Source organism: Dermacentor variabilis, chromosome 2, assembly GCF_050947875.1.
Source record: "Dermacentor variabilis isolate Ectoservices chromosome 2, ASM5094787v1, whole genome shotgun sequence".
NCBI classification, from domain to species: Eukaryota; Metazoa; Arthropoda; class Arachnida; order Ixodida; family Ixodidae; genus Dermacentor; species Dermacentor variabilis.
The window spans coordinates 140,493,804-140,517,948 of NC_134569.1; the positions used below are offsets into that span (position 1 = coordinate 140,493,804).

The 24,145-nt window shown below is 44.3% G+C and overlaps 1 protein-coding gene across 2 annotated transcripts in view; it reads left to right on the forward strand.

The window, feature by feature from the left end:
- Positions 1-18,033: 18,033 nt before the first annotated feature.
- LOC142571004 (uncharacterized) overlaps positions 18,034-24,145 on the forward strand; it is a 28,459-nt gene continuing 22,347 nt past the window's right edge. For both annotated transcript variants that reach the window (XM_075679303.1, XM_075679304.1), the window contains exons 1-2: positions 18,034-18,263; positions 19,501-19,547. In XM_075679303.1, the coding sequence (XP_075535418.1) occupies positions 18,197-18,263; positions 19,501-19,547 (114 nt within the window). In that variant the 5' untranslated portion in view covers positions 18,034-18,196. The remainder of the gene's footprint in view (positions 18,264-19,500; positions 19,548-24,145) is intronic.

A 24,145-nucleotide genomic window follows, 5' to 3' on the forward strand; every position in this document is an offset into this window, starting at 1 on the left:
CACACATCATCATCATCATCAGCCTGGTTACGCCCACTGCAGAGCAAAGGCCTCTCCCATACTTCTCGAACAACCCCGGTCATGTACCAATTGCGGCCATGTCGTCCCTGCAAACTTCTTAATCTCATCCGCCCACCTAACTTTCTGCCGCCCATGCTACGCATCCCTTCCCTTGGAATCCAGTCCGTAACCCTTAATGACCATCGGTTATCTTCCCTCCTCATAACATGTCCTGCCCATGACCCCCCATTTCTTTTTCTTGATTTCAACTAAGATGTCATTTACCAGCGTTTGTTCCCTCACCCAATCAGCTCTTTTCTTATCCCTTAACCTTACACCCATCATTCTTCTTTCCATAGCTTGTTGCGTCGTCCTCAATTCAAATAGAACCCTTTTCGTAAGTCTCCAGGTTTCTGTCCCGTAGGTGAGTACTGGTAAAACACAGCTATTATACACATTTCTCTTGAGGGATAATGGCAACCTGCTCTTCGTGATCTGAGAATGCCTGCCAAACGCACCCCAGCTCATTCTTATTCTTCTGATTATTTCCGTCTCATGATCCGGATCCGCCGTCACTACCTGCCATAAGTAGATGTATTCCCTTACCACTTCCAGTGCCTCGCTACCTATTGTAAATTGCTGTTCTCTTCCGAGACTGTTAAACATTACTTTAGTTTTCTGCAGATTAATTTATAGACCCACTCTTCTGCTTTGCATCTCCAGGTCAGTGAGTATGCATTGCAATTGGTCCCCTGAGTTACTAAGCAAGGCAATATCATCAGTGAATGGCAAGTCACTAAGTATTCTCCATTAACTTTTATCGCCAATTCTTCCCAAGACAGGTCTCTGAATACCTCCTGTAAACACGCTGTGAATATCATTGGAGAGATCGTATCTCCCTGCCTGACGCCTTTCTTTTTTGGGATTTTGTTGCTCTCTTTATGGAGGAGTACGGTGGCTGTGGAGCCGCTATATATATCTTTCAGTATTTTTACACGCGGCTTCCGTAATGCCTCCATGACTGCTGAGGTTTTGACAGAATCAAACGCTTTCTCGTAATCAATGAAATCTATATATAAGGGTTGGTTATATTCCGCACATTTCTCTATCACCAGATTGAGAGTGTGAATATGGTCTATTGTTGAGTAGCCTTTACGGAATCCTGCCTGGTCCTTTGCTTGACGGAAGTCTAAGGTGTCCCTGATTCAATTTGCGATTACCTTAGTAAATATTTTGTAGGAAACTGACAGTAAGCTGATCGGTCTATAATTTTGCAAGTCTTTCGCGTCCCCTTTCTTGTGGATTAGGATTATGTTAGCGTTCTTCCAAGATTCAGGTACGCTCGAGGTCATGAGACATTGCGTATGGAGGGTGGCCAGTTTTTCTAGAACAATCTGCCCAACATCCTTCAACAAATCTGCTGTTACCTGATCGTCCCCTGCTGCCTTCCCCATTTGCATATCTCCCAAGGCTTTCTTTACTTCTTCCGGCGTTACCTGTGGGATTTCGAATTCCTCTAGACTATTCTCTCTTCCATTATCGTCGTGGGTGCCACTGGTACTGTATAAATCTCTATAGAACTCCTCAGCCACTTGAACTATCTCATCCATATTAGTAATAATATTGCCGACTTTTTCTCTTAACGCATACATCTGATTCTTGCCAATTCCAATTTTCGTATTCACTGCTTTTAGGCTTCCTCAGTTCCTGAGAACATGTTCAATTGTATCCGTATTATACTTCCTTATGTCAGCTGTCTTACACTTGATTAACTTTGATAGTTCTGCCAGTTCTATTCTAGCTGTAGGGTTAGAGGCTTTCATACATTGGCGTTTCTTGATCATATCTTTCGTCTCCTGCGATAGCTTACTGGTATCCTTTCTAACTGAGTTAACACCGACTTCTATTGCACATTCCTTAATTATGCCCTCAAGATTGTCGTCCATTGCTTCAACACTAAGGTCCTCTTCCTGAGTTAAAGCCGAATATCTGTTCAGTAGCTTGATCTGGAACTCCTCTATTTTCCCTCTTACTGCTAACTCATTGATTGGCTTCCTATGTACCAGTTTCTTCCGTTCCCTCAGGTCTTGGCCAATTTGAGTTTTTACCAACCTATGGTCACTGCAGCGCACCTTGCTGAGCACGCCCACACCTTGTATGATGCCAGGGTTAGCGCAGAGTATGAAGTCTATTTCATTTCTAGTCTCCCTGTTCGGGCTCCTCCACGTCCAATTTCGGCTATCCCGCTTGCGGAAGAAGGTATTCATTATCCGCATATTAGTCTGTTCTGCAAACTCTACTACTAACTCTCCCCTGCTATTCCTAGTGCCTATGCCATATTCCCCCACTGCCTTGTATCCAGCCTGCTTCTTGCCTACCTTGGCATTGAAGTCGCCCATCAGTATACTGTATTTTGTTTTCACTCTACTCATCGCCGATTCCACGTCTTCATAGAAGCTTTCGACTTCCTGGTCATCATGACTGGATGTAGGGGCGTAGACCTTTACAACCTTCATTTTGTGCCTCTTATTAAGTTTCACAACAAGGCCTGCCATCCTCTCGTTAATGCTATAGAATTCCTGTATGTTACCAGCTATGTTCTTATTATTCAGGAATTCGATTCCTAGTTCTCGTCTTTCCGCTAAGCCCCGGTAGCACAGGATGTGCCCGCTTTTTAGCACTGTATATGCTTCTTTTGGCCTCCTAATTTCACTGAGACCTATTATATCCCATTTACTGCCCTCTAATTCCTCCAATAGCACTGTTAGTTTCGCCACACTAGATAACGTTCTAGCGTTAAACGTTGCCAGGTTCATATTCCAATGGCCTGTCCGGAGCCAGGGATTCTTAGCACCCTCTGCTTCGTCACAGATCTGACCGCCGCCGTGGTCAGTTGCTTCGCAGATGCTGGGGACTAAGGGCCGGGGTTTGATTGTTGTGTTCATATAGGAGGTTGTGGACAAGGACTGCACCAGGGTGGCCAATCCTACTCTGGTGAGGGAGTGCGTTACCGGTTCTGGTCTCCGGGATCAGGCCTCTCTCCAGGCCTGTTTATGCAATTTTATCAACACGCGGATTTGTTTTTTTTAATCCGATGGAAAATTGCGCGGCACCGGGATTTGAATCACGGACTTCTTGCACTCGAGGCGGGTGTTCTACCTCTACGCCACCGTTGCACCCACACAATAACCCTACACCATACACACACACCCCACACAATAAAGCGTTAGTAATTGTTGCCGGGTGTTTTCACAAATTGCTTTTGTTGAACATGCCACTGGGTGTCCGCTATGTCCCCTATGATAGTAGTTCCTGAACTAGGGTAATAGCACCTGACCACACTGTTAGTAGCTCTTGGACACTCAGAAGTACAGTCCCCAATGCTAGAAACCCCTGGACCTAGCCTCAAGTCCACAGGAGAACAATGCAGATGTGATTAGCACTTGATTCGTTAATGATTTCCTTACTCCCTGAATGTTAGTTGTGGCGAGAATTCTGGCAGACTTGACGGAATTAAGAGTCACGACCATGTTTGTGAGGCAGCTGCGTTCACTTAAAGCATGTGAAAATCTTGAAAGTTGTTGGAGGTTTTGTCGATGCATCAAATTCATAGCATGGCAGTAAGCAATGCTGGTCAAGTTAGGTCTGCTTATATTTATTGCGCTGGTTGAGGTACATGTATTCTTTGCTTTCTTTTCTCGCTCCGCAGCATAAGTGGCACGCTTTGATTGCTGTGACTTTGGGTTCTTGTACTGTTGTCCGGTGGCTGATGTGTCACATGGGCTCTCATTTAGCAAGCGATAAGTTCAAGCAGTGATTTCTCAATGTTTACCAGTCAAGCGACAGTGTATGTCGCCTTGTTCAACGGCTTTACTCCTACGTCATCTGAGAAGAGTGCCAGCGCTCACACCATCATTACTCCGTATGTTCCTTGCGTTTACCTTGGCCAGACGTTAAATCGAGTTTGAAGGCTATCCAGGTCTTACTTAACTTTTTAAAAAGTACGGGCCTGGACTGTAGGCTTTGAATGGACCAAATTGCTCGCTATGTTTTACATCTTCCACCTGTCGTCATCATCACCCATCACGCTCCTCTTTCTTCCCTCTTTCTTTTCCTCTTCCCTTTCACCCAGTGCAGAGTAGCTGGCCAGAGGAATGTACCTGAGGTCGTCCTCTCTGCCTTTCCTGTCATTAAACTTCTCTGTCTCTCTTTCTCTCTGTGACCAAGATGTGTAAGCATGCGCTGTCAAGGTGAGACTTTCAGTATACGCTGCCTCTAAAATGGAACAGCCCGATGCTTCCACGCGGCAGGTCTCTTGTCTCCTTATGCTCTCTCACGGAACACTGATGGTTTCCTTAAGTCAGAGTCGCTCAGACACAGCAAGTGCTAGCTGTTCGTATAAGGATAAATTTAACCCACCACGACCACGCGCACGGCCGCTCGCGTCCACTGCACGCGAGCCGCACTCGCACCCACCCACACACTCTCGCGCTCACTCACACGCGCACGCACACGCGCACCGTTGTTTCCGTTGGTTTCTCTGCGGTGCCATCTTGGACCCGCACACACGTACATTTCATTCAATCTCTTCTCAGTATGTTCCCCACCGCATACATGCCATGATTACATTGTTGACACCCGAACATCGATGAATGTACGCTGCTTGCATGTGCCATGCAGACGCCATTCATATACTATTCAGCACTCAACCCGCATAGAATACGCTGTTTGTTCCTTATTTCATATTCCCAAACGGGAAGATAGCCTGAACATCTTGGTTCGGTTTATGTTTTACTATCGCTACACGTGCTGTCGCTAAAACGAAGGCGTGAAGGTGAGAAGCAATAGATCGTGAGCAGAAAAAAATAAAGCGAGCGCCTAATGCAATCTCCACTAACCAACCCATGCGACTAAGCTGGCCTTATCCATTTGTACGTGGTCGCATATTCTACGTCATGAATTGTGAACGGCTTAGTTCGACGTCCCGGAGTGTCGTCATTCGGCAAACACGCGCGACTTTTCATGCCTTCTGGATGATATCCTGTCCTTATCTCATCCTAAGTTTGCCAGGTGAAGACAACCTCGCAGAACGGAATATGCAGCACTGACAGCGGTATCTACATAAATTCTGAATAACCGATGCATCTGGCTATTCATATTATTTCCTATTACCCGCCGTGGTTGCTCAGTGGCTATGGTGTTGGGCTGCTGAGCACGAGTTCGCGGGATGGAATCCCGGCCACGGCGGCCGCATTTCGATGGGGGCGAAATGCGAAAACACCCGTGTGCTTAGATTTAGGTGCACGTTAAAGAACTCCAGGTGGTCAAAATTTCCGGAGTCCTCCACTACGGCGTGCCTCGTAATCAGAAAGTGGTTTTGGCACGTAAAACCCCAAATATTATTATATTATTTCCTATTGTTTTCACTTCAACTCCAGTGGCGCTGCTGAAAACCTTTCCCGCAGCTCCACTCGATCGAGCTGCCAGTGTTATTGAGGTATTGGCGCAACGAGCAAATTTTTCTCGTGTTCTTCTTCATAATAAGAATCTTCGTCATTGCCGTCCACCTCTTTGATTCATGCTATGTTAATTGTTTCTGAATGACCACGCTTATATAGCGCAGTGAAAATACATATAATTAAATTTAGGAGCAAAGATGTACAGAGGCTTCGCTCATACAATCGCTTCATTTAACCACGCTCTGGAGACAGTTTTTCTGCGTTTGAATCAACTACAATTAGCAACATACACCTTAGAGAATGCATTGATGGCACACATTTGTGCCGTGAATCCTCTCTGTATTATGGTGTAATGCTCCCGACTCCTAGAACAGCTTCAAATCAAGAAGGCGCAAAATGATACTCTTCATTTCTGAATCTTCAGTACAGCTCAACTGTCAATCTGCTCTATGCCCGGCTAACATTACCCTGTAAGCGCTGCAAGGTGTCTCCAACACGAAGCCACCGCTGCAAAAACTGTGAAAGAGAGCACGAGGTCACGATTGCGCAATGTGGATGGCCGAAGAAGTTGAGAGAAGTGGAATTCAGCTGGGCCCGCGCCCACGCCAAACCCGTGCGTTCAATCACGCAGGTCTTTTCTTTATTTGTTAAAGGACCGCTTTTTTTGTCATGCGATGACCACAGCGCCCCTCTCCCTGTTTTCGATAACACTGGAACTAAACAGTTGACTGCGTGGCAAATAGCATGTCAGTGTCTTATGGGAAAAACGCAATAGTCGCTGAGTGACATTTAGTCTGCTTTCTGAAAGCGCCAAAAGCGACTCGATCGATTTCACTCCAGCCTGCGAGTGTACCCATCTTTACAGGGACAGAGCGAAACGAATGTCAGCTTGACCTGGTTACCCACTCCTCGTGCTTTGTGTTGCAAAATCCCTGTTCTGCCTTTAGCTGACCGCATTACGAAAGGTTGCGCTCGGCTTACCCACGTGTGGCCTTCTCACACATGTGGAAAGCGTGCTCGCTGCAGTGAAAGGAAGAATGTAGTGAAAGTTCTAGAAAGTACCACTGGTGCACGCTTGCTATAAAAGACGCGCATTGCGAAAGAAAGTATAAAGGCTGTAGAACCGACACGCCGGCACATATAATGCACCAATCCTTGCTATTTGGTACAAAAACATCTACGAAATTGACGAAGAGCAGAAAGGGGGAGAGCGCTCGTAATTTCCGCCGGTTCAGGGGCAATGTCTCCGACTATTCAGAAAGAAAGGGCGCAGAAACATAGCTATGGAACAAGGGACCCGCCGCGGTGGCTTAGCGGCTACGATGTTTCGCTGCTTAGTACGACGCCGCGGGATCAAATCTCGGCTTCGGCGGCCGCATTTCGTTGTAAGCTAAATGCAAAAAACGCCCATGTCGCGCGCATTGGCGGCACGTTTAAGCATCTCCTGGTGGTCAAAATTAATCCGGTGCCGGCCACTACGGCGTGCCTCATAATCAAAACGTGCTTTTGGCACGTAAAACTCCGGAATCCAATTCAAATATATACTAAACGAGGGCCGCGGAAAGAAGACATATTCATACATCGAAAATAGGCAACGCTATTCTAGTAACAGAAATGTTTGCTCAACGTTGTGAATCAAAGCCGCGTTAGCCGCGTTAGGCAGTTAAAGAACAATAAATGACTAGGGGTACATTGCTAACTATGAGTAATTGTATTGGCCCCAGCGGCTGCGTATGCCGAGAGTTCCTTGCACGACATTGCCATGCAACAGCAGTTCAGTGGTGTTTCAAATTATTTTTCTTATGACGCCTTTGAACTGTAGCTTAAATGTGTCAAGAAGCAATGTGCTCTACATATACATTGCTGAGGATCCAGATACACTGCAAGAAAATTAAGCAAGGCACGTATCGCGATTTGCTTCTTTTCCCGTGTCCGAACACTAGGAACTTGTGAATGCTATATACGTTCGTGGAATGGTAATCATGCGTTAGTATAGGTAAACTACCATTGAAACATGAAATGGTGGTGTTGAACTGCATCCCAGTGGGCGTCTCTGTTATCCTCGAATACCTTCATTTTCTAACAGGCGCCAAAATTTGAATACGTGATATGCATTCTGATATGTTTGGATGACGTGGGTATCACCACGGGATGGAAGAGACGATTACAACGTCGGACATCGCTAACGAAATGTTTAGAAAGTATATAGATTTTCAACATTAGTATCTTGTTGATTTCGGGGCTCTCTAACAATGGACAAGAAAGGTAATAAAGAATGACCCGCTCGCTACGATAGCAAATCAGCTTTTCCGTGCTTGAGAGCAGAGCTCAGTTAAACACGTGAGCTACATTCCTATAGTGAGTTCGTGACCGCGAACACCGGTTATTGATTTTGTTGCATTGCGATTCAAAAAAACAGCAGAAGGCTACAACCAAAAGAACTTATTCCACGTGAGGGACAGTAGCGCCCGTGTAACTGGTTCCTACGTGCAAGAGCCTCCTGCCAATTTGGAGACAACCGCTTCCTCTGAGGGGAAGTAGGCTGGGAAAAAACAAAAGGTTGGTACTGGTTACTTCACTCGCTGTAAACATCCGGGTAGGCGCGCGTATACCTTGAGAACGGGACTGCTGGCAACGTCTCATGAACGAGAGCGCAGGCATCTAATTTAGTGTAATAACGGTCCTTAGGGAAAAAGCCATTATACGGGGCAGCAATAAAGCTAATGCTATGGTGGTTAAGCAGAACGAGATTTGTGAACTGTGGTTCCGTCATAACATTTATCGTTGTAGCGCCGCGTTTACGGCTACAACAGAACGAAAGGCGAGCTAAAGTACAGTGGCTCGCAATGGAGGCGGCAGCAGTTGTCACGACGGCGGTTGCTAATAGAGGTTCGCTCACGAAACGTCCGCTACCACCTCTAGTTCTCTTTACCCCCTTACGTCCGCACAGGGTAGCCAGCCAAGCTATACAGACTGGCTAACCTCCCCGTCTTTCCCCTCTCTTCTCCTTCCTCTTTCTCTTCCTTCCTCAAGAAAACTGCAACGTTAGAGAGTCAACAATGCTCTTCAGATACTAGTGTCAAACAATGCTTTTCCTTAAAGCGGCGCATGTTTGCAGGCTTATGCCATTCATAAAAAAAAAAGAAATCAGAAGTAACAGGGAAAATTACATAACACAAAACTGATATGGTTAAGAATAAATGGAAGCCCCGCCCCCTATACGGCGTTTCTCATGTAGCACCAGTTACCGTGGGATGCAAAACCCCGTGAATCGATAAAATTATATTTCTTTTATTTAAAATTAAATTACGGTGTTTTACGTGCCAAAACCACTTCCTGGTTATGAGGCACGCCGTAGTGGAGGACTCCGGAAATTTCGACCACCTGGGGTTCTTTAACGTGCACCTAAATTTAAGTACACGGGTGTTTTCGCATTTCGCCCCCATCGAAATGCGGCCGCCGTGGCCGGGATTCGATCCCGCGACCACGTGCTCAGCAGCCGAACACCATAGCCACTGAGCAACCACGGCGGGTGTTTCGTTTATCGGTAAAGTCACAGATGGCAGGCTGGCACTGCCATCGCGTTCTCGTGCTGCAATACACCTAATAAATTTTCCAGTCTCTTCCACATATCGTCGAACAGCAAGTTCGGCTGCAAGTAGGTGCACTATTGGGCGTGTTTTTCCATCCGCGCCGGATGGTGCCCATCGCGATTGCCTGCTCTCTCAATTTCTCTGTATTTCTCTGTCTCTCTTTGGTGCGTTTTCTTCGGATTACGTGTCTTAAGGATCGCCTTTCAAAAAGCAAACTGCTTCGCAGCGGTATGTATAGTATACTTTAGCTATAGTTACTCGCGTGCAAGATTTCATCAGCATCTCTCTGCCTACCCGCACTCCCACGGCCGGCATACGCAGTAATTCTGCTTGACTTGTTTGATGCCTTCGGTTCTGTCGTGCCGTTTGGGCGGGGTTATTCTTCTGGCCAAACACAAAGGCCGCGAGTTTGTATTGATGCCTTCGACACAGTTCTATGCCAGCCTTGTCGTACACTGCTCGTGGTCGGCTGATCCCATTCATGACCACCGACGAAGCATGAAAAGCGCACCCGCCGTGGTTGCTCAGTGGCTATGGTGTTGGGCTGCTGAGCGCGAGGTCGCGGGATCGAATCCCGGCCACGGCGGCCGCATTTCGATGGGGGCGAAATGCGAAAACACCCGTGTGCTTAGATTTAGGTGCACGTTAAAGAACCCCACGTGGTCAAAATTTCCGGAGTCCTCCACTACGGCGTGCCTCATAATCAGAAAGTGGTTTTGGCACGTAAAACCCCAAATATTATTATTATTATGAAAAGCGCAAAAAGAAGTAGCATGGAAAAGGCATCGCTACGAAATCGCCTCCCCGGCTAGTTTCTCTTGGGTTCGTCCGTCCAGGTTAACTTTAAACATGATCAATCCATTCGCAAAGCACTCACATACATACATACAATTTTTTTTTGGCGAGTCACGTGACGTACTGCTGCATTAGTTAGCATTGAGCGCGAAAACTACACTTGTTACTCCTGGGCTGTTGCTGCTACTCTTTAAAAAATGTAACGTTCACAATTAAAGGATTTATTTCCGGACAAAATATAGATACAAGAAACAGTGGTGCATGAAAAAAAATTCAGAGCAGTTCCACTATGTGAAGGCGGAAGATCAGCGACAACACACATATAACCACTATGTATACTAACACGTAACTTCATTGTTTGTGTCGTTTTTTTCTTTAGCTTCTATTTACTTTATTTCTTAATTTTTCTTATTTATTTTTTTACTTTATACACAATCACTGATGATGACAGTTTTTTGCAGAACGGCTCCAGCTGTGGAAGCAGACGACGCAACGAACGCGCGAGCAGTGGTACTAGCTCGTTCGCGTGGTTGACGCCGTGAATCTAACAGTCCTTTTTTGAAAAGTCGTACAAAACATTTTTTCAGAAACATAAGTTCTTACCCTTTTGCCTGGGGCCGCTATGGGTCCCACGTGTGACAAGGGTAGTTCACGGGCGCGTTACAGGTCCCAGAGCCCACATGCATATATGTTATTGAGCTTGAAGCCTTTCTGCATCGGTACACATGATGATTTGTTTTCGTCAACATCTCTGACGCATTTTTTCCCATATCCTAGCCATAGACAGCATCGCTGTAAGAAGAACAAAAAAAATGACTTCTTGTTAAAGCGTCTGCGTAGCGCGTAGCAAGCTGACACTGATGATGAACACATTTTGGACTTAGACATGGACAAAATGAGATACGCAGTCGGGCGCATCTAGCAATGCAGGGAAATTTAGGTGATAACGCAAGGATATGCCTTTGTCGCCACCAAGTTCAAATTGTCATTCAGACGCTTTACAGTATTTCTCGCCGTTAAAAATTATTTCCAAATAAATATTACAATAACTACACTTCTCATAACACTTTCCGTCGTACCAAGTAAATACTAAACTTAAAGAAGCAGCAAGTGGAACCAAAACATCACAACTGCCGAAATCTATAGCAAACTCTTTTCAGTTTGTTGTTGAATTTCCTTGGCTCTAAAGACACAAAAACTAGCCATGCTGAAAAAAACATATTCAGTAGGCAAGGTTAGCTTTGATATGTTTGTTCGAAGGATACAAAGCGCCTTTGTGAGCATATTCTCATTGAAGCCCACCCGTGCGGCATTATGCCCGCTGATGTCGCCCATTGTCATGGCTGGCGCGGCCGTTTTGTGGCAGTCCGAGTGTCCGTGACATACACTGCGACGTTTCCATGCCTTCCGTGTGTCACGTGAATGCAATGCGCAAAAAATATGGTGTCATGCCTTCAAGGTGCGTTCAAACACAGCGTAAATAGTTGTTAGGACTGCACGCACGCAGATGACAAACCCTGCTATGAGAAACAAATTGTAAAACTAAGATGCTGACAATGAGTTATGCGCTTTGTGATTTGGCGTGAAATATGTTTCATCATCCCTTATATCTGATATGTGTGGAAGTGTTTTTGAGGAAATGCAAGAAAAAACAAAAAAGGGAGAAATCCGAATGGCCGTTCATATCATAATCTCACCACCTACTAAAACAATAATTTTTCATAATACTTAAGATATAATTTCTTGAATCATTGGACAATCATTTATATATATATATATATATATATGCTAGAAAGAGACTACGAGCTTTTTGGAATACTTATTTAGTAAGCGTTCTCGGCTGGTGGACCAGCCTTCGTCAGAGTACAGTAATCGAGCGTACTGCTGACGAAAGCTAGTCCACCAGCCGGAAACGTTTACTGAACAAGTCTTCCAAAAAGTTTGTCGTCGGCCCTTTCCTGCAGATGTTACGCCGTGTCCTGCGTGCTGAACTTTGAAGATTTTATATATATATATATATATATATATATATATATATATATATATATATATATATATATATATATATATATATATATATATATATATATATATATATATATTGGAGACACGCGCTGCCCATGTGACCTTTTCTCTGTCGTCAATCCTTGCTTGAGTAATGCCCGCAGTAACACCATGGCTAAATCGCTATCTGGATTGTCATATATATATATATATATATATATATATATATATATATATATATATATATATGTTGCACAGATACAGCCGTCATTAAAACGAGCACAGATGCTGAAGCAATGACATGTCATTAGCAATAAAAGGTTGTTTCCTCCAGATAAAATTATCTACTCAACTAGGCTTCTTAGCAGGCTATTTTCAATTCTAAGCAACTTTTGTTGCTTTGTTATGGCACCAGAAGAATCATGTTCTGCTGAACTAAAGCATCTCCGCGTCTATGTTATTGAGAAAAGCAAAAGTAAAAAAAAACAATTGTGAATCTAGGCAGCAAATTGTTCAGTTACATTAGGCTGAAAATTAAGCTGGCTTTACAACAATGTCGCCCAACGTTTGCCGAAAGAGAAACCTGGTCATGTTTAACAGCCCAGGCTTGTAAAGTAACATCCCAAACGTTATTTTGCGATAAACTTTGCACTTAAACACTAAGGCCTGAATCCGAGCTAATCGGTACTGCAGCAACATCGAAGGAAATAGCGAAAAAAAAAAACTCCCTTGTCGCGCCTGTTGCGCTGTTCCCTTGAAAGATGTTTAAATTTGAAATAAATTTGTGTTTCATTTCAGCTGCAACACCGTCAAGATTGTATGGGTGATATTTATAGGCTGTGACATCAATTAGGCTATCATTATTGTTCTTTGTGCGCCTGTATTCTTTTTTTGGAATGCCATGCTTTATTCCTGAGGAAGCTGCGTTAAATTTGTAGTTATGACTCTGTATCACGCTTTGACTTCTTGCCAAATCAGGCTATCGACTGTACTGTATGGACGCAGGCAGCACAGTACGTAAAGTACATCTTAAATTTTTGTGTAACGACCTTCATAGCAAACTATATCTTTATTAGACTTCTACAACGGGCGTTTAGTTCTCCTGCGCTTGCAAATAATAGCCCAAACAAAGCAATATCTACTCTCAAGTTCTAAGGTTAGAGTCGCCAGGCTTTTATAGGCATGCTTTTATTAAGACTTAGGGAACATATAATTTGTAGGTTTCACTTCAGCAGTATCTGAAAGCGGTCATCAAATGGCTAAGCTGGGCTACAAGTATTCAACACTGGTGCGTTAATTTGCACAGGACGGGTTCAACCTCATAGAGCATTGTTTAGAACCCTTATAAAAAAATGCAGGTACCATGCCCAGGGCAGTAAATTGGGCCGACAACAGTAACGAAATCCCTGTTTACCGGGGTGGTACCATTCTGTCCTGGCCTACTAAAGGATGCAACCAAATTGCTTTGCACGACGAAAGGCGATCACGGAATACTTGCGTACCCATTCTCCACAGCTGGTTAGCTCTTGTGTGCGCCACGCTTACGAAACACTAAAGCAACCGAAGAGACATTCGCTATTGAACCCCGATGTCACGGAGTCTAGCATTTCACTGCTTAGATCACACTTGTATTTCGCAACAGATGTTAGGTGCTCCTCAAAAAGACCACAGCCGAGGGCTTTATAGGGCCGGTTGGTGCGTCTCTGAATCAGCGCAAAAGGCAGGATGAATAATAGAATTATACAAAGATGCACGGCGCCGCGTGTGTGCCTCCGATTGCACCGTTCTTTCATGGTGCAACAAGACACGCATTTCAATGAAGCGAAACTTTCATTCACCGTTCCATCCACTTGTGGGAGTGGGGCTGCTGACTGCTGCTTTATTTCCAAGATCTGATGGTGAAGTTTGTCCTCAATAAATTAGGAAGGTCGTTGCACACAAAGTCCTATTTGAAGTACAAGAGATGCATTATTAGAATGCTGTATTATTGTTTCATTCTCGCCGGATTTGTTTGCGAAGTGGAATTCTGCACTGGGAGTGCAGTGCAATACCTATTCTAAAGGTGACACCAGAAAGGTGGGAAGCGCGTAAAGGAAAGAGGAAAATTTGGAGAACGCAGTTTAATCTCCAGAGATATTGGCTAACTTGCGGCTAGATAACTGCATCGTATTTTGCAGGTCAGTATCGCCTGGGCCCGTCAGTATTTATGCATGCGCTTACTTTTAGGCTTCCGTGATCCTAATTCGAAGTCATCTGTAATTATTGTGTTGCACAATTATTTTTTGTCGTCAATGTTGCCAGTGAATTATACAGAAGCTGACAATAGTGGTAGCGCATATCTTCTTGAAATCATCACTATTAAAATGTTCTAGGGGATGGATATAAGAGCTGTAGCTACAAGGTTTACCATTCAAAAGGACAATGAAAAGCAGAAAGATTATTGCAGAAAGTAACTTCAAGTAACTAAGTTGATTGGTATTACGTGTCACCAACGCGATTTGAATAGGAGGCATGCCATAGAGCGGAACTCTAATAATTTTGACCGTCTGGACTTCTTGAACCCGCAGGCAATCCATGCGACACGAGGGTTCTTGCATTAGGCCCACGTCGAAATGCAACTGCCGTGGCCGGCATCGGGCCTGCGACTTCATGCTCAGCAGCTCAACACCACATCCAGCCGGTGACCTCGTCAAGTAGAATGAAACTTCCGCTTCGAAGGAGGGCAATATTGAGAACGTATGTATGCATTTGCATAGAGATATGAAGGTTCCCTAATGACACATATTTGATGATTCTGAAGGCTTTCTACTTTGCGTCTGCAGCGACAGGAGTAGGTGTGGCATCGATGAACGCGAAGAAAACCAGTGCAAGAAATACAGACATCGCCTCGTCTACGTACGAACTCAGTCAACAGTAACGTCGTTTGGTTGATTCCATAGCAACAATTATTATAATTTTTTCTAGTCCCCAATTTTCAAAAGCTTCTGTATAATTTTACTTAGCACGTTGTACGTACAAGTCCAGATCTGCTTTCACCAGTACACTGAATCTCGTAAACTTCCTTCGCAAGCACGCACTCAAAAAAAATAGTCGGTAATCACAAACACTTAGCTGTCGTTTTAGGGCCTCCTTCTACTGATTTTCATCTTCTAAACAAAAGCGCTGTGTAAGGTCAGTGAGGCGGGACAAATGTCTGGCTTCATAACGAAGTTTCAGACGCCAGTAGTACCGTTGCGTATGACGTCAATGTATGTTGCAGACGTTTTATAATAAAGGGGCTGCTTAAATATTTTCCATAACGTGCCTGATTACGTCGACGCCCTTTCCTGTGCGCGATCACCAGACGTAGACAATACTTGATAACACACGCTTACTTTAGAAGGCCAGGTATAGTGTCGCTGCTATACGGCAGCTGTCTGCTTAAGCATGCTGTCTCATGAAAAATGGGCTGAATAATTAGTTTTGGAGAAAGGGCTTCTTGGGGACCAACCGGCACCTATTGGTACTGGTTAACGGGCAATAGGTTCAAGGTTCACTAAAGAACTAATGCAATTTATACAGGAGGGGGGGGGGGCTTCCATGCTTTCAGCTATACATACATCTGTGCCACTATGCAGACTGCAAGGGAAAACAAGATAAAGCACATATGCAGAACGCAGGCCTTGCAAATGCACCATACCGCAGAGCCGCGCTGTGGCTACGCCACAGTTCCGGCACATTCTGTGAGCAGCACCTGTTCTATGCAGTTGCACCTCCACTCCGATAAGCCTGATGCGATTTGGTTTTTCTAATAATATGTCCGAAAACATATGAAGAACTGTAGTCAAATAGTCAAACCAGAACGACTTGCTAAGCTTATGGCAGTAACTGAAAATCAGTTTTTTTTTTGCGAACTAGCATTGGCATCATTGCACATTCAACCACCGAGCTTTCTTCGGTACTTACCACAACGTAGCGGTTTGCATACTTTTGTCTAGCCGTTTATGTGGCTTTCATGCGTGCCTCGAAAATATATATATATATATATATATATATATATATATATATATATACGCTGCTGAAAAATGCGTTCCTTGCTGAAATTTGCGGCGCGTCTCTCGTCGCGAAGCGACATCTTCCCCTTCCTGGCACACGAAAGCTTCGGTTCCCGTTTGTCATAGTGCGCGGGCTGTCTACAATATATTTCATGCATTGAACGTTTACGGCAAATTTTTACCGATGTTGATTATTGATCGATAGCGCAAGGTTGCTGAAAAGCGAGAACAAGCGACAATGAACCTTGTTCACTGTGTACTCTGAGGGGTTGTGGCGAAATTCGTGCCAGACCACGCACAATGGTGTTCTTCTTTTTTTCTGTTTCTTAGTTCGTTCTTGATTGTGACCAGGTATTGTGACGAAAAAAAAACAATATATTTGCCAGTACTACAGAAGCAAAAGAATTCATTTTGGTGAAGTGTGTTTCCCGTTCCCGTTTCCCGTGTTTCCCGTGTTCATTGTACAAGTGAAATATTTTTTGTTTCATATATGACGCCCCAAGAAGGTTCAACCCAATGACAGTGCAAGAGACGGGACAGGCAGAATGAAATGGACGAGGTGCTGTACGCCGATGCAGGTACCTGTCCGAGAAAAACACACATAAATTTTTGCGCGCCTTTGAAGTAAATACTTACGTTTGGCTTAACAGAAGAACTTTCGTAGCAGCTCTCACATTGCAGCAATATATTTGTATTTTATAGAGACCCTACCTGCCGAATTCTCCAACCGATATTGAACTGACTCCAGCGGAACATCGAAAACGTGGTCTCTAATAAAGAGAGAGATGATTTTTTGACCGGCAGTAACTCATTCTACTGTGTTGTCCTTGACCTTCAACATCTGGAAATCGAAAATTAATCTGTTCAATGTATGTGTTCATCAATTTCTCGCACTTTGCGAGTCACACCTCTGGGCAAAATTGGCTTGTTCAACATTCCTTAAACATATACCATGTGTCACAAGTAACTTGTTCCAAAATTAAAAAAAAATATGCAAGTGCAACGCAAATGGACAAAACCACGGTAATGTTGTTTGCCATCGGTTAGAGCAATTCAGACAAAACACAAAAAAAGCGTCTAGCGGGCACTCGCGTGGTACTTCTTGCGGGTTTTTGCGGCCTTCCTCTCAAGTTTGGAAAAAAGCTTTTCTGAGGCACGTGTTTAGCCATACAAAGATCGATCGGAAAATTTCACGGATGGTCTGCAATTATCTAATTTTCGGTTTTGCCCTAAATTTATTATTTGAGCAGTATAATAATTATTAATAACCAATTATGCAATAAGGCCAAGTAAAAACATGCCTGACTTGCTCCAAGCGATGGCAAACAACATACATTGGTTCAGTTCGATTACGTGGCACTTGGATATACTTAACTTGTGGCACAAGTTGCCTCGGACACGTGGCAAATAGGAAAGCTACATTGAAAGCGTCCAAACCCATATCGGATGCTATATGCACTCGTTACATGCATCAATGTTATATTTTAATGGTCGTTCACTGCTTTTTACTCATACGCGCTATCCTGGTGGGCTCTTCATATTTTATTGGTACCAATAGAGTGTGCGCAAACTTTTCGATACCCTGAATATCTCTTAACTAGATATTAAGTTTTCGCTTCCTAATATTCCGGGCAAACTTCACGTTAACTGCATGTTTCGAGCTTGCAGCTCTGACGCTTAACCCGGACACTGGGTTGCGTTACAGTACCATCAATTTCAGCTAACAACACGCCACGTTCCGAGAGCTGTGATGACGAAGTTTAGTCCCTCAGTGAGCCATACCCGGATGGAAGGATGATTCACCGAACAGCCTACTTTTCTGCTGCTATGAAAAATGAAGAGAAAAGGAAAGCTTCTTGTTACGTTGTCATCAAGGATTTCAGCATAACTTCCACCGCCCGAGCTCCGCTTTTTTTTTTATAAGTTTACTTTTTCTTGCAGCTACGTGCCAGTGTTAGCTGAACGCTGGAATTGCGCGAACAGTCATCCTCGCAACGGCGGCGATGAAACAGTTCCAACGGAAGTGTTGAAATAAATTTCTTGTGCTCTCCACGCTCAGTGTTAAGTCGAACACTTGCATCCTTGCACACGTGCAAACGGGGCCCCGAGAGAAATAAATAGACAGTGCTATAGCTTGCATAAAAATAGTCCTACTCCTTTCTTCGGTGCACTGCTATCACCTGCGGTCGCTCGAGGACAACTTCGTTTCTTTATGTTTGCGTTATATGTGAGATACGCGAGGCTGCAGATCAGGACTTAGCTCGTTCGCTGAACATCTACCCGCCTTGGTACTAGATAGTAACTTTCTACTATGGCTACGTTGTGTCTCGCCATGGTTCTCTGGGCACTGACCACTGCACCTTCTGAAGGATCCGTTTGTAAGTACGGGTACAATATTTGTTTAATATCATGGCTGTTCATTATACAAGTGTACATTATAGTTTTGTAAATAAAATGAGCAACTTCAAGGGACTTTCAGAATACTATAATGCATCTGGCCCACCAACGTCTCTTGAACATGATAGGCCCACCTAGCGTTTAATGCAGTTCGATTTTACTGCCAGTAGGGTGTTCAATATTGCTATGAAGAACGTGCCATTTGTTATTTTGTGAACGTACGATAATAACTGCACAACATAAAGGTTGCTACCATAGAGCTACTGTTGCAGTGTCCCCCCCCCCCCCCACCCATATGAAGGTGCACCATACTTTCCTGCAAGTATCACTGCGTTCATGTTGTCTATCGCACAAAATAAATTTGAAATCATGCGAAAATTCTTGACTAACCTATATGCGCCGTTGCTTCTTCGTTTTTATTTGTTCCATCCTAGACCTTAAATTACGCCATAGTTCGTTCTGCGAGACTGCGGTCACATTCACCACCACATTATTTCCTATGTCAATCTGAATATCATCTGCGTTCTTTCTCCCATTTTGATAGGGGAAAGCCACTTAAGCATGGACTACATGAATACAGAGCGAATGAGAATAATTGTATAATAGATGCTGGAAATGTCTGCCTGCTAATCTGCCTAGCATTGTATTCTAGATAAGGAGGATGACATATGAAATTAGCCGTTCGCATACATATGCAAGAGCTCACAAAGTACGCTCACAATATGGATACTACTTCTTGTGCAAAGAGCGATGCGCACATTCGTACGGCCGCGGAATAATTCCATGTTATCGTGTGTTCGTCAATTCAGAGGGCAACACGGAGGAGTAAGTACCAAAAGTATAATTCGCAAGAGCGTGTATTCAACGTTATAAGTCAGCAAGGTTATGAACACAATGTCTTCCTCGGCGAATTACCGCCGCTCTTATGTGTAGGGTGTCTGTGTTTCTAACATCCGCTTCTAGCCTGATCTTCCAAAAAATAGTACAGCCAAAAAATGCGACAAAGGTTGTAGTGATGATAACTACAATGATGATAGTCACTGTCAGTCACGGTCAAATATGATAGTCACTGTAATGATGACGATGTTTATATCAACGATGAAGATGATAGCCTAGGTTGCCAAGGAAGACATTACCTTTCATGGACTTGAACTGAAGGTTGAATATCCTTGCAAATACATTTGAGATTAAATGTGCCACATGTGTCTTTTTTTACAGCTGCTTGCGTCAATATCACTTTGAATGACACTCTGGACATTGGAAGCGTATGTTTAATCTTTTATCACATTTACACCATTCTATAGCCTTAGGTAGAGCTTCGTCAAGTTCAATTTGTGTCTTCAATACAGTTTGCCACCCCTACATTTTATGACGCCTGTCATATAAGAGACAAATATTTTGGCATGAGCTATAGCACGGTCTGTAATGCACATAATAAACATTGGCTACGGCGAATTACTTAAAGCGGCAGATTGCTATGCGCGTGTCTGTTTCAGCACTACCATGCACATGTATTCGGCACTTTCAAATTTCAACCCACTCGAGTAAACACTCAAAAGGTTTACCTGGCAAATACTTGTAAAGTAGCGTTTATTGCGGTATATTTTGCTCATAGTCATATAAATTTTTCGCTGTTCCTATCCTTGAAACATATGCAACAAACGAGAATTGACAACGAAGCTGGTGCTAATCAGCCGATACTGCATTTGATATACGACAAATAAATGTAGCCTGAATTGGGCTGACGGTCGGCAGCGTGTTCCATTTGAGGTAATATATAGGATATTACGCTAATCACACTGCAATACGGAAATTAGGCTAAATTGTTTCGAAAACATAAGACTGCACAAAATATAGAAAATAGTGCTGTTAGTGAATGGGATATCGAAAGAATACCGAAATTAGTGCATTTGGAAGAAAGGTACGTCTTCCTTAGGCGAAAGAGGTTAACCAAAAATACACGGGCAATAACCCCCTAACTGACATTGCAAAAGAGCATTCTACTGCCAAAACACATTCACTTTTGAACAATGTGCGGGTGTCTGCGCAGAAAAAAGTTGATCGGCCATTCTAATACCCTCAGCTGAACATTGTTATCATGTCGAACATCCTGCACTATACAACTCGGTCAAGGAACGACTGAGCAGCTCGCTGCGTTTTAACACATCAATTATCCCACTGCTTTTCAGTTTTGCTTTTTTTGCAGAGAGAGAATCCCGCATCGTTCCTTTTTCTCTGCTGAGTAGCTTTCCTACTGCACTGACCTCAAAGTTGGTGCCTATTATGCTTTAACCAGTTTTACGCAGATCATCAACAGCTGCAGTGCAAAATGGTTAGTGGGGTTGTTGGTCACAGCTGCTATGGCTCAACCCACCACGGGTGATAGGCTATGAATCGGGTGGCAGTAGGAAAAAAGGGCCGAGAAACTACGAACAAATTTGGTAAAAATAAACGCGATATATAAATATTCCACTTCCACTCCCACTTCTGCCGTGCGCCAATGGACAACGCCTGAGCTGGCTTCTGGCGAATTCGTGGACGAACACCCGACATGAATTTCGATTAATAAAAGCCCCCCCCCCCCCCCCCCCCAGTAGCTAAATACCTTTCAATAACTTTCACGCACCCATAGTGTGTGTGCTTCATGGATGTCTTCGACTTGTGTTTCACCCATATAGAGATAGTTGTTTATTGTTCGTTTTCCCCATTTTTCCTGTTATTTTCGGTCCGCTTATTCGCCTTCCACAGTACAGGGTGGCCAACCGATTCCACCCTCTGGTAAACCTGCCTGTCTTTACTTTCGGGTCTCTCTTTAAACTTATGTGTAGTATTTATCCGTAGATCATAAATAATTTCAAGGTCTGAGCTGAAGAGACAGAAATTACTTCAATAAAAGTAAGATTCAGACCTTAAAGAAAAGACCCACTACCTGAAGAAGCTTAGTATTGATAAAGCTACTGCGTATTCATTAAAGGTGCGATGACATTTCTTGAATGTACTCGCACAGAGGTTGCCCTTTCGGCGCGGCTAATGGTAGCACGCTCCTGGAGACATGTCGCTGTTTATGAGAAATCGAAACATACACCCGATGGACTGGATAACGCGGCGTGCGGTACGGAAAGTCATGAGAACCCGCCTGGCGCAGGCACGTGGTCGCGCCACTGCTCGCGCGTTCGTCGTCGTCTTCTGCCACAGCTGGATTCGACGCCGCTCATCATACCAACACAAAGGCTAACTTAAGAAAGAGTTAAGTCAGGCACTCGAACACATGACCTTATGTGGAAGTCGAACCCACAACCTTTGGTTTTGATTAAGGCTAAGGTAATTAAGGCAGAGTTAATTAAGGTAGCGTCAATTAAGGCACACGCAACCGCTATCTTTGGTGGGAGAAAATAAGTAATAAGAAGTAACAACGCCTTGAGAATGTCAAGTAGTTTAATGAATATCTATCTCTTGAGGGCGCAGGCTTTCACCTCCGCCCTTTCTGGCGTATGCTAATGTTACTCTTTTTTTTTTCAGTGCATTGGCGGTAGACTGAACTATTGCTCTTCATCATTGGTGAGATAGACGGTGTTTGCTTTCTCCATCCATGTCAGAACTGTTTCTTTAGATGTTCGACCAGCTACTATTGCAAAGGTGGATTGCGATATACGCGATTTAGGCGCAGTTAAATTTTGTCCGTGTTTGAAAACCCTAATACAAGTGGCAGTAACACGTAAATTCAGAATTGTAAAGTTTTGCGCGGTCGACGCTTCCTTCTTTACTCGGCAATTTTCCGTGCGGACACATTTTGCTCGCGCAAAGCTTTCACAGATGGGTAGACTTGCGCTTTGGTGAAATGATCTCTGCAAGCTGACTCAGAATTTCTGCCTCCACAGAGCTCTCAATAGAATCTGCGGCTACGCTGTGTTTTCTTTTATTTCTATTTTCTGGATGAATGACGGAAGAAAACATTGCTTCAAAATAAACGAAAAAAAACCTCAGCTTGTCATCTACACGTTCAGCCGCTTGATTGAACGTGAAGAACTTTCCTTAAAACAACCGGGGGAAGGGGGGGGGGGAGGTGAGGGAATATACTCAGCTGCGCCGTTCGTATGAAATTTCTTGGCCAAAAAGTTGTTACGCTAGTATAACGTTGCAGCCGAAGTGACAGCGCACTTAACTTACGACGTCGGGTGACATTAGGCGAGGAAGAAGGACAGGTTGGGTGGAACGACAAGGAACGGAAGAAGCACGGTCAACTGATCGCATGATCGCGCATCTGTAGTTGAGTCCTTAAGGCAAATCACTGAACACCCATTTCTGGCCACTCCCTTTTCCAGGCATCTGCTACAGCACCGACGAGCACAACCGCGCTCGCCCGTTCGCCGCACCTCCGTCAAAAGAATGGCAGTGGAAGTGCCACGCACTCTTCTCAGCTTTCTATGAGAGACCGGAGTAATAGGCACGTGCATATGGTAACATATACATAGCGCAGAAAGAGACGCTCAGGCACGTGTCAACGACACAGGGCCTGAGATGTCGCCGAGCTCCAATCGACCACGAAACGCGCGCTCCCTTCGCATGGGATTCCTCTCGAGGGCATAGAAAGCTATGAAAGCAGCCCTGAAAAAGCAATGCGGAAAGAATTCGTTGCTTCCGACGCTCCCAAAATTATGACGAGAAACTTCGCTGCTTAACATCCAAATGTGCAAGTTTCGCTGCCGATGACATTATTACTTCTTATCAGCGTTCATTGTTTCTTCTTGGCTAAGCACGAGGTTGCGGGATCAAATCCCGGTGACGCCGGCCAGATTTCAATGGGGAGAGGGATGAGAAAGAACCCGTGTACTTAGATATAGAGGCACGTTAAAGAACCCAAGGTGGTCGAAATTATTCCGAGTCATTCCCCCCCATTTCGGCGTGCCTCATACAGTGATCGTGGTTTCGGCACGTAAAGCCCCATTATTTTATTAATATTTTCCTTCGTCTTCGCTTTTTCTCAGCTGAAAAACACGATCATGCCTCGCGTCAAGTAAAGAGTTTGTTTTTCAAGTTCGAGCGACCGCACTGCGAAAGAAGCGAAATGCGCAAAGCGCGCACACTTCAATTTTGAAGCCCTGTAATAAATCAAAAGCTGGTGGTGTCAAGGTCTCTAGCCTCTAACTATGGTGTCTCTCATAGCACAAGGCTGATGATGATGATGATGATTATGATGATGATGATAGTACAAGGGGCATCTCATAGAAGTCAACCTTAATCAATCAACATACCCATGATAATCAGCGCCCCAACTGTTGCATAAATTTACCATCTTCATAAGAACACACGTTCAAGTACACGTGAGATTACTGCCCAGCACGATACGCGAAGTGCATAAGAGTTTGTCAGCCTAGCCTGTTTCCCATCAATTAGGCTCAAGTCATCGATCTTGATCCTCTGACACACGTCGTTCGCCGCCGTCACTGTGCATAATATATGAGGACAAGGTTAGGGTAGTCGATTCCGAGCGACGACCAACACCGTTCTGTAAACACGCGATTGCGGTCTCGCAGTACACAGCAAACTGCTGCTCTAGAGTAATATAGTTCGTTAAATTTCGGAGTAATTTCTTATGTTGTAAAACCTCAGGAACCTATATTTTGTCTACCGCAGAAGGAAGACCTCCCTCAGCGATATTCAAGTGCCGCCGACATGCGATAGCTGATTCCAAATTGTGCACGCAACTTGACTAATTTCATCACTTAATCTTATTTTCTGCCGTCTTCGAAATCGCTTCATTTCACCTAGCAGCCAGCAGCCCCGCTGTAACACTGACTGGCGACCGGTTACCTTCCCTAAGGATCACGTGCCCTGCTCATCTCTCAAGGTTGCACCTGATTTT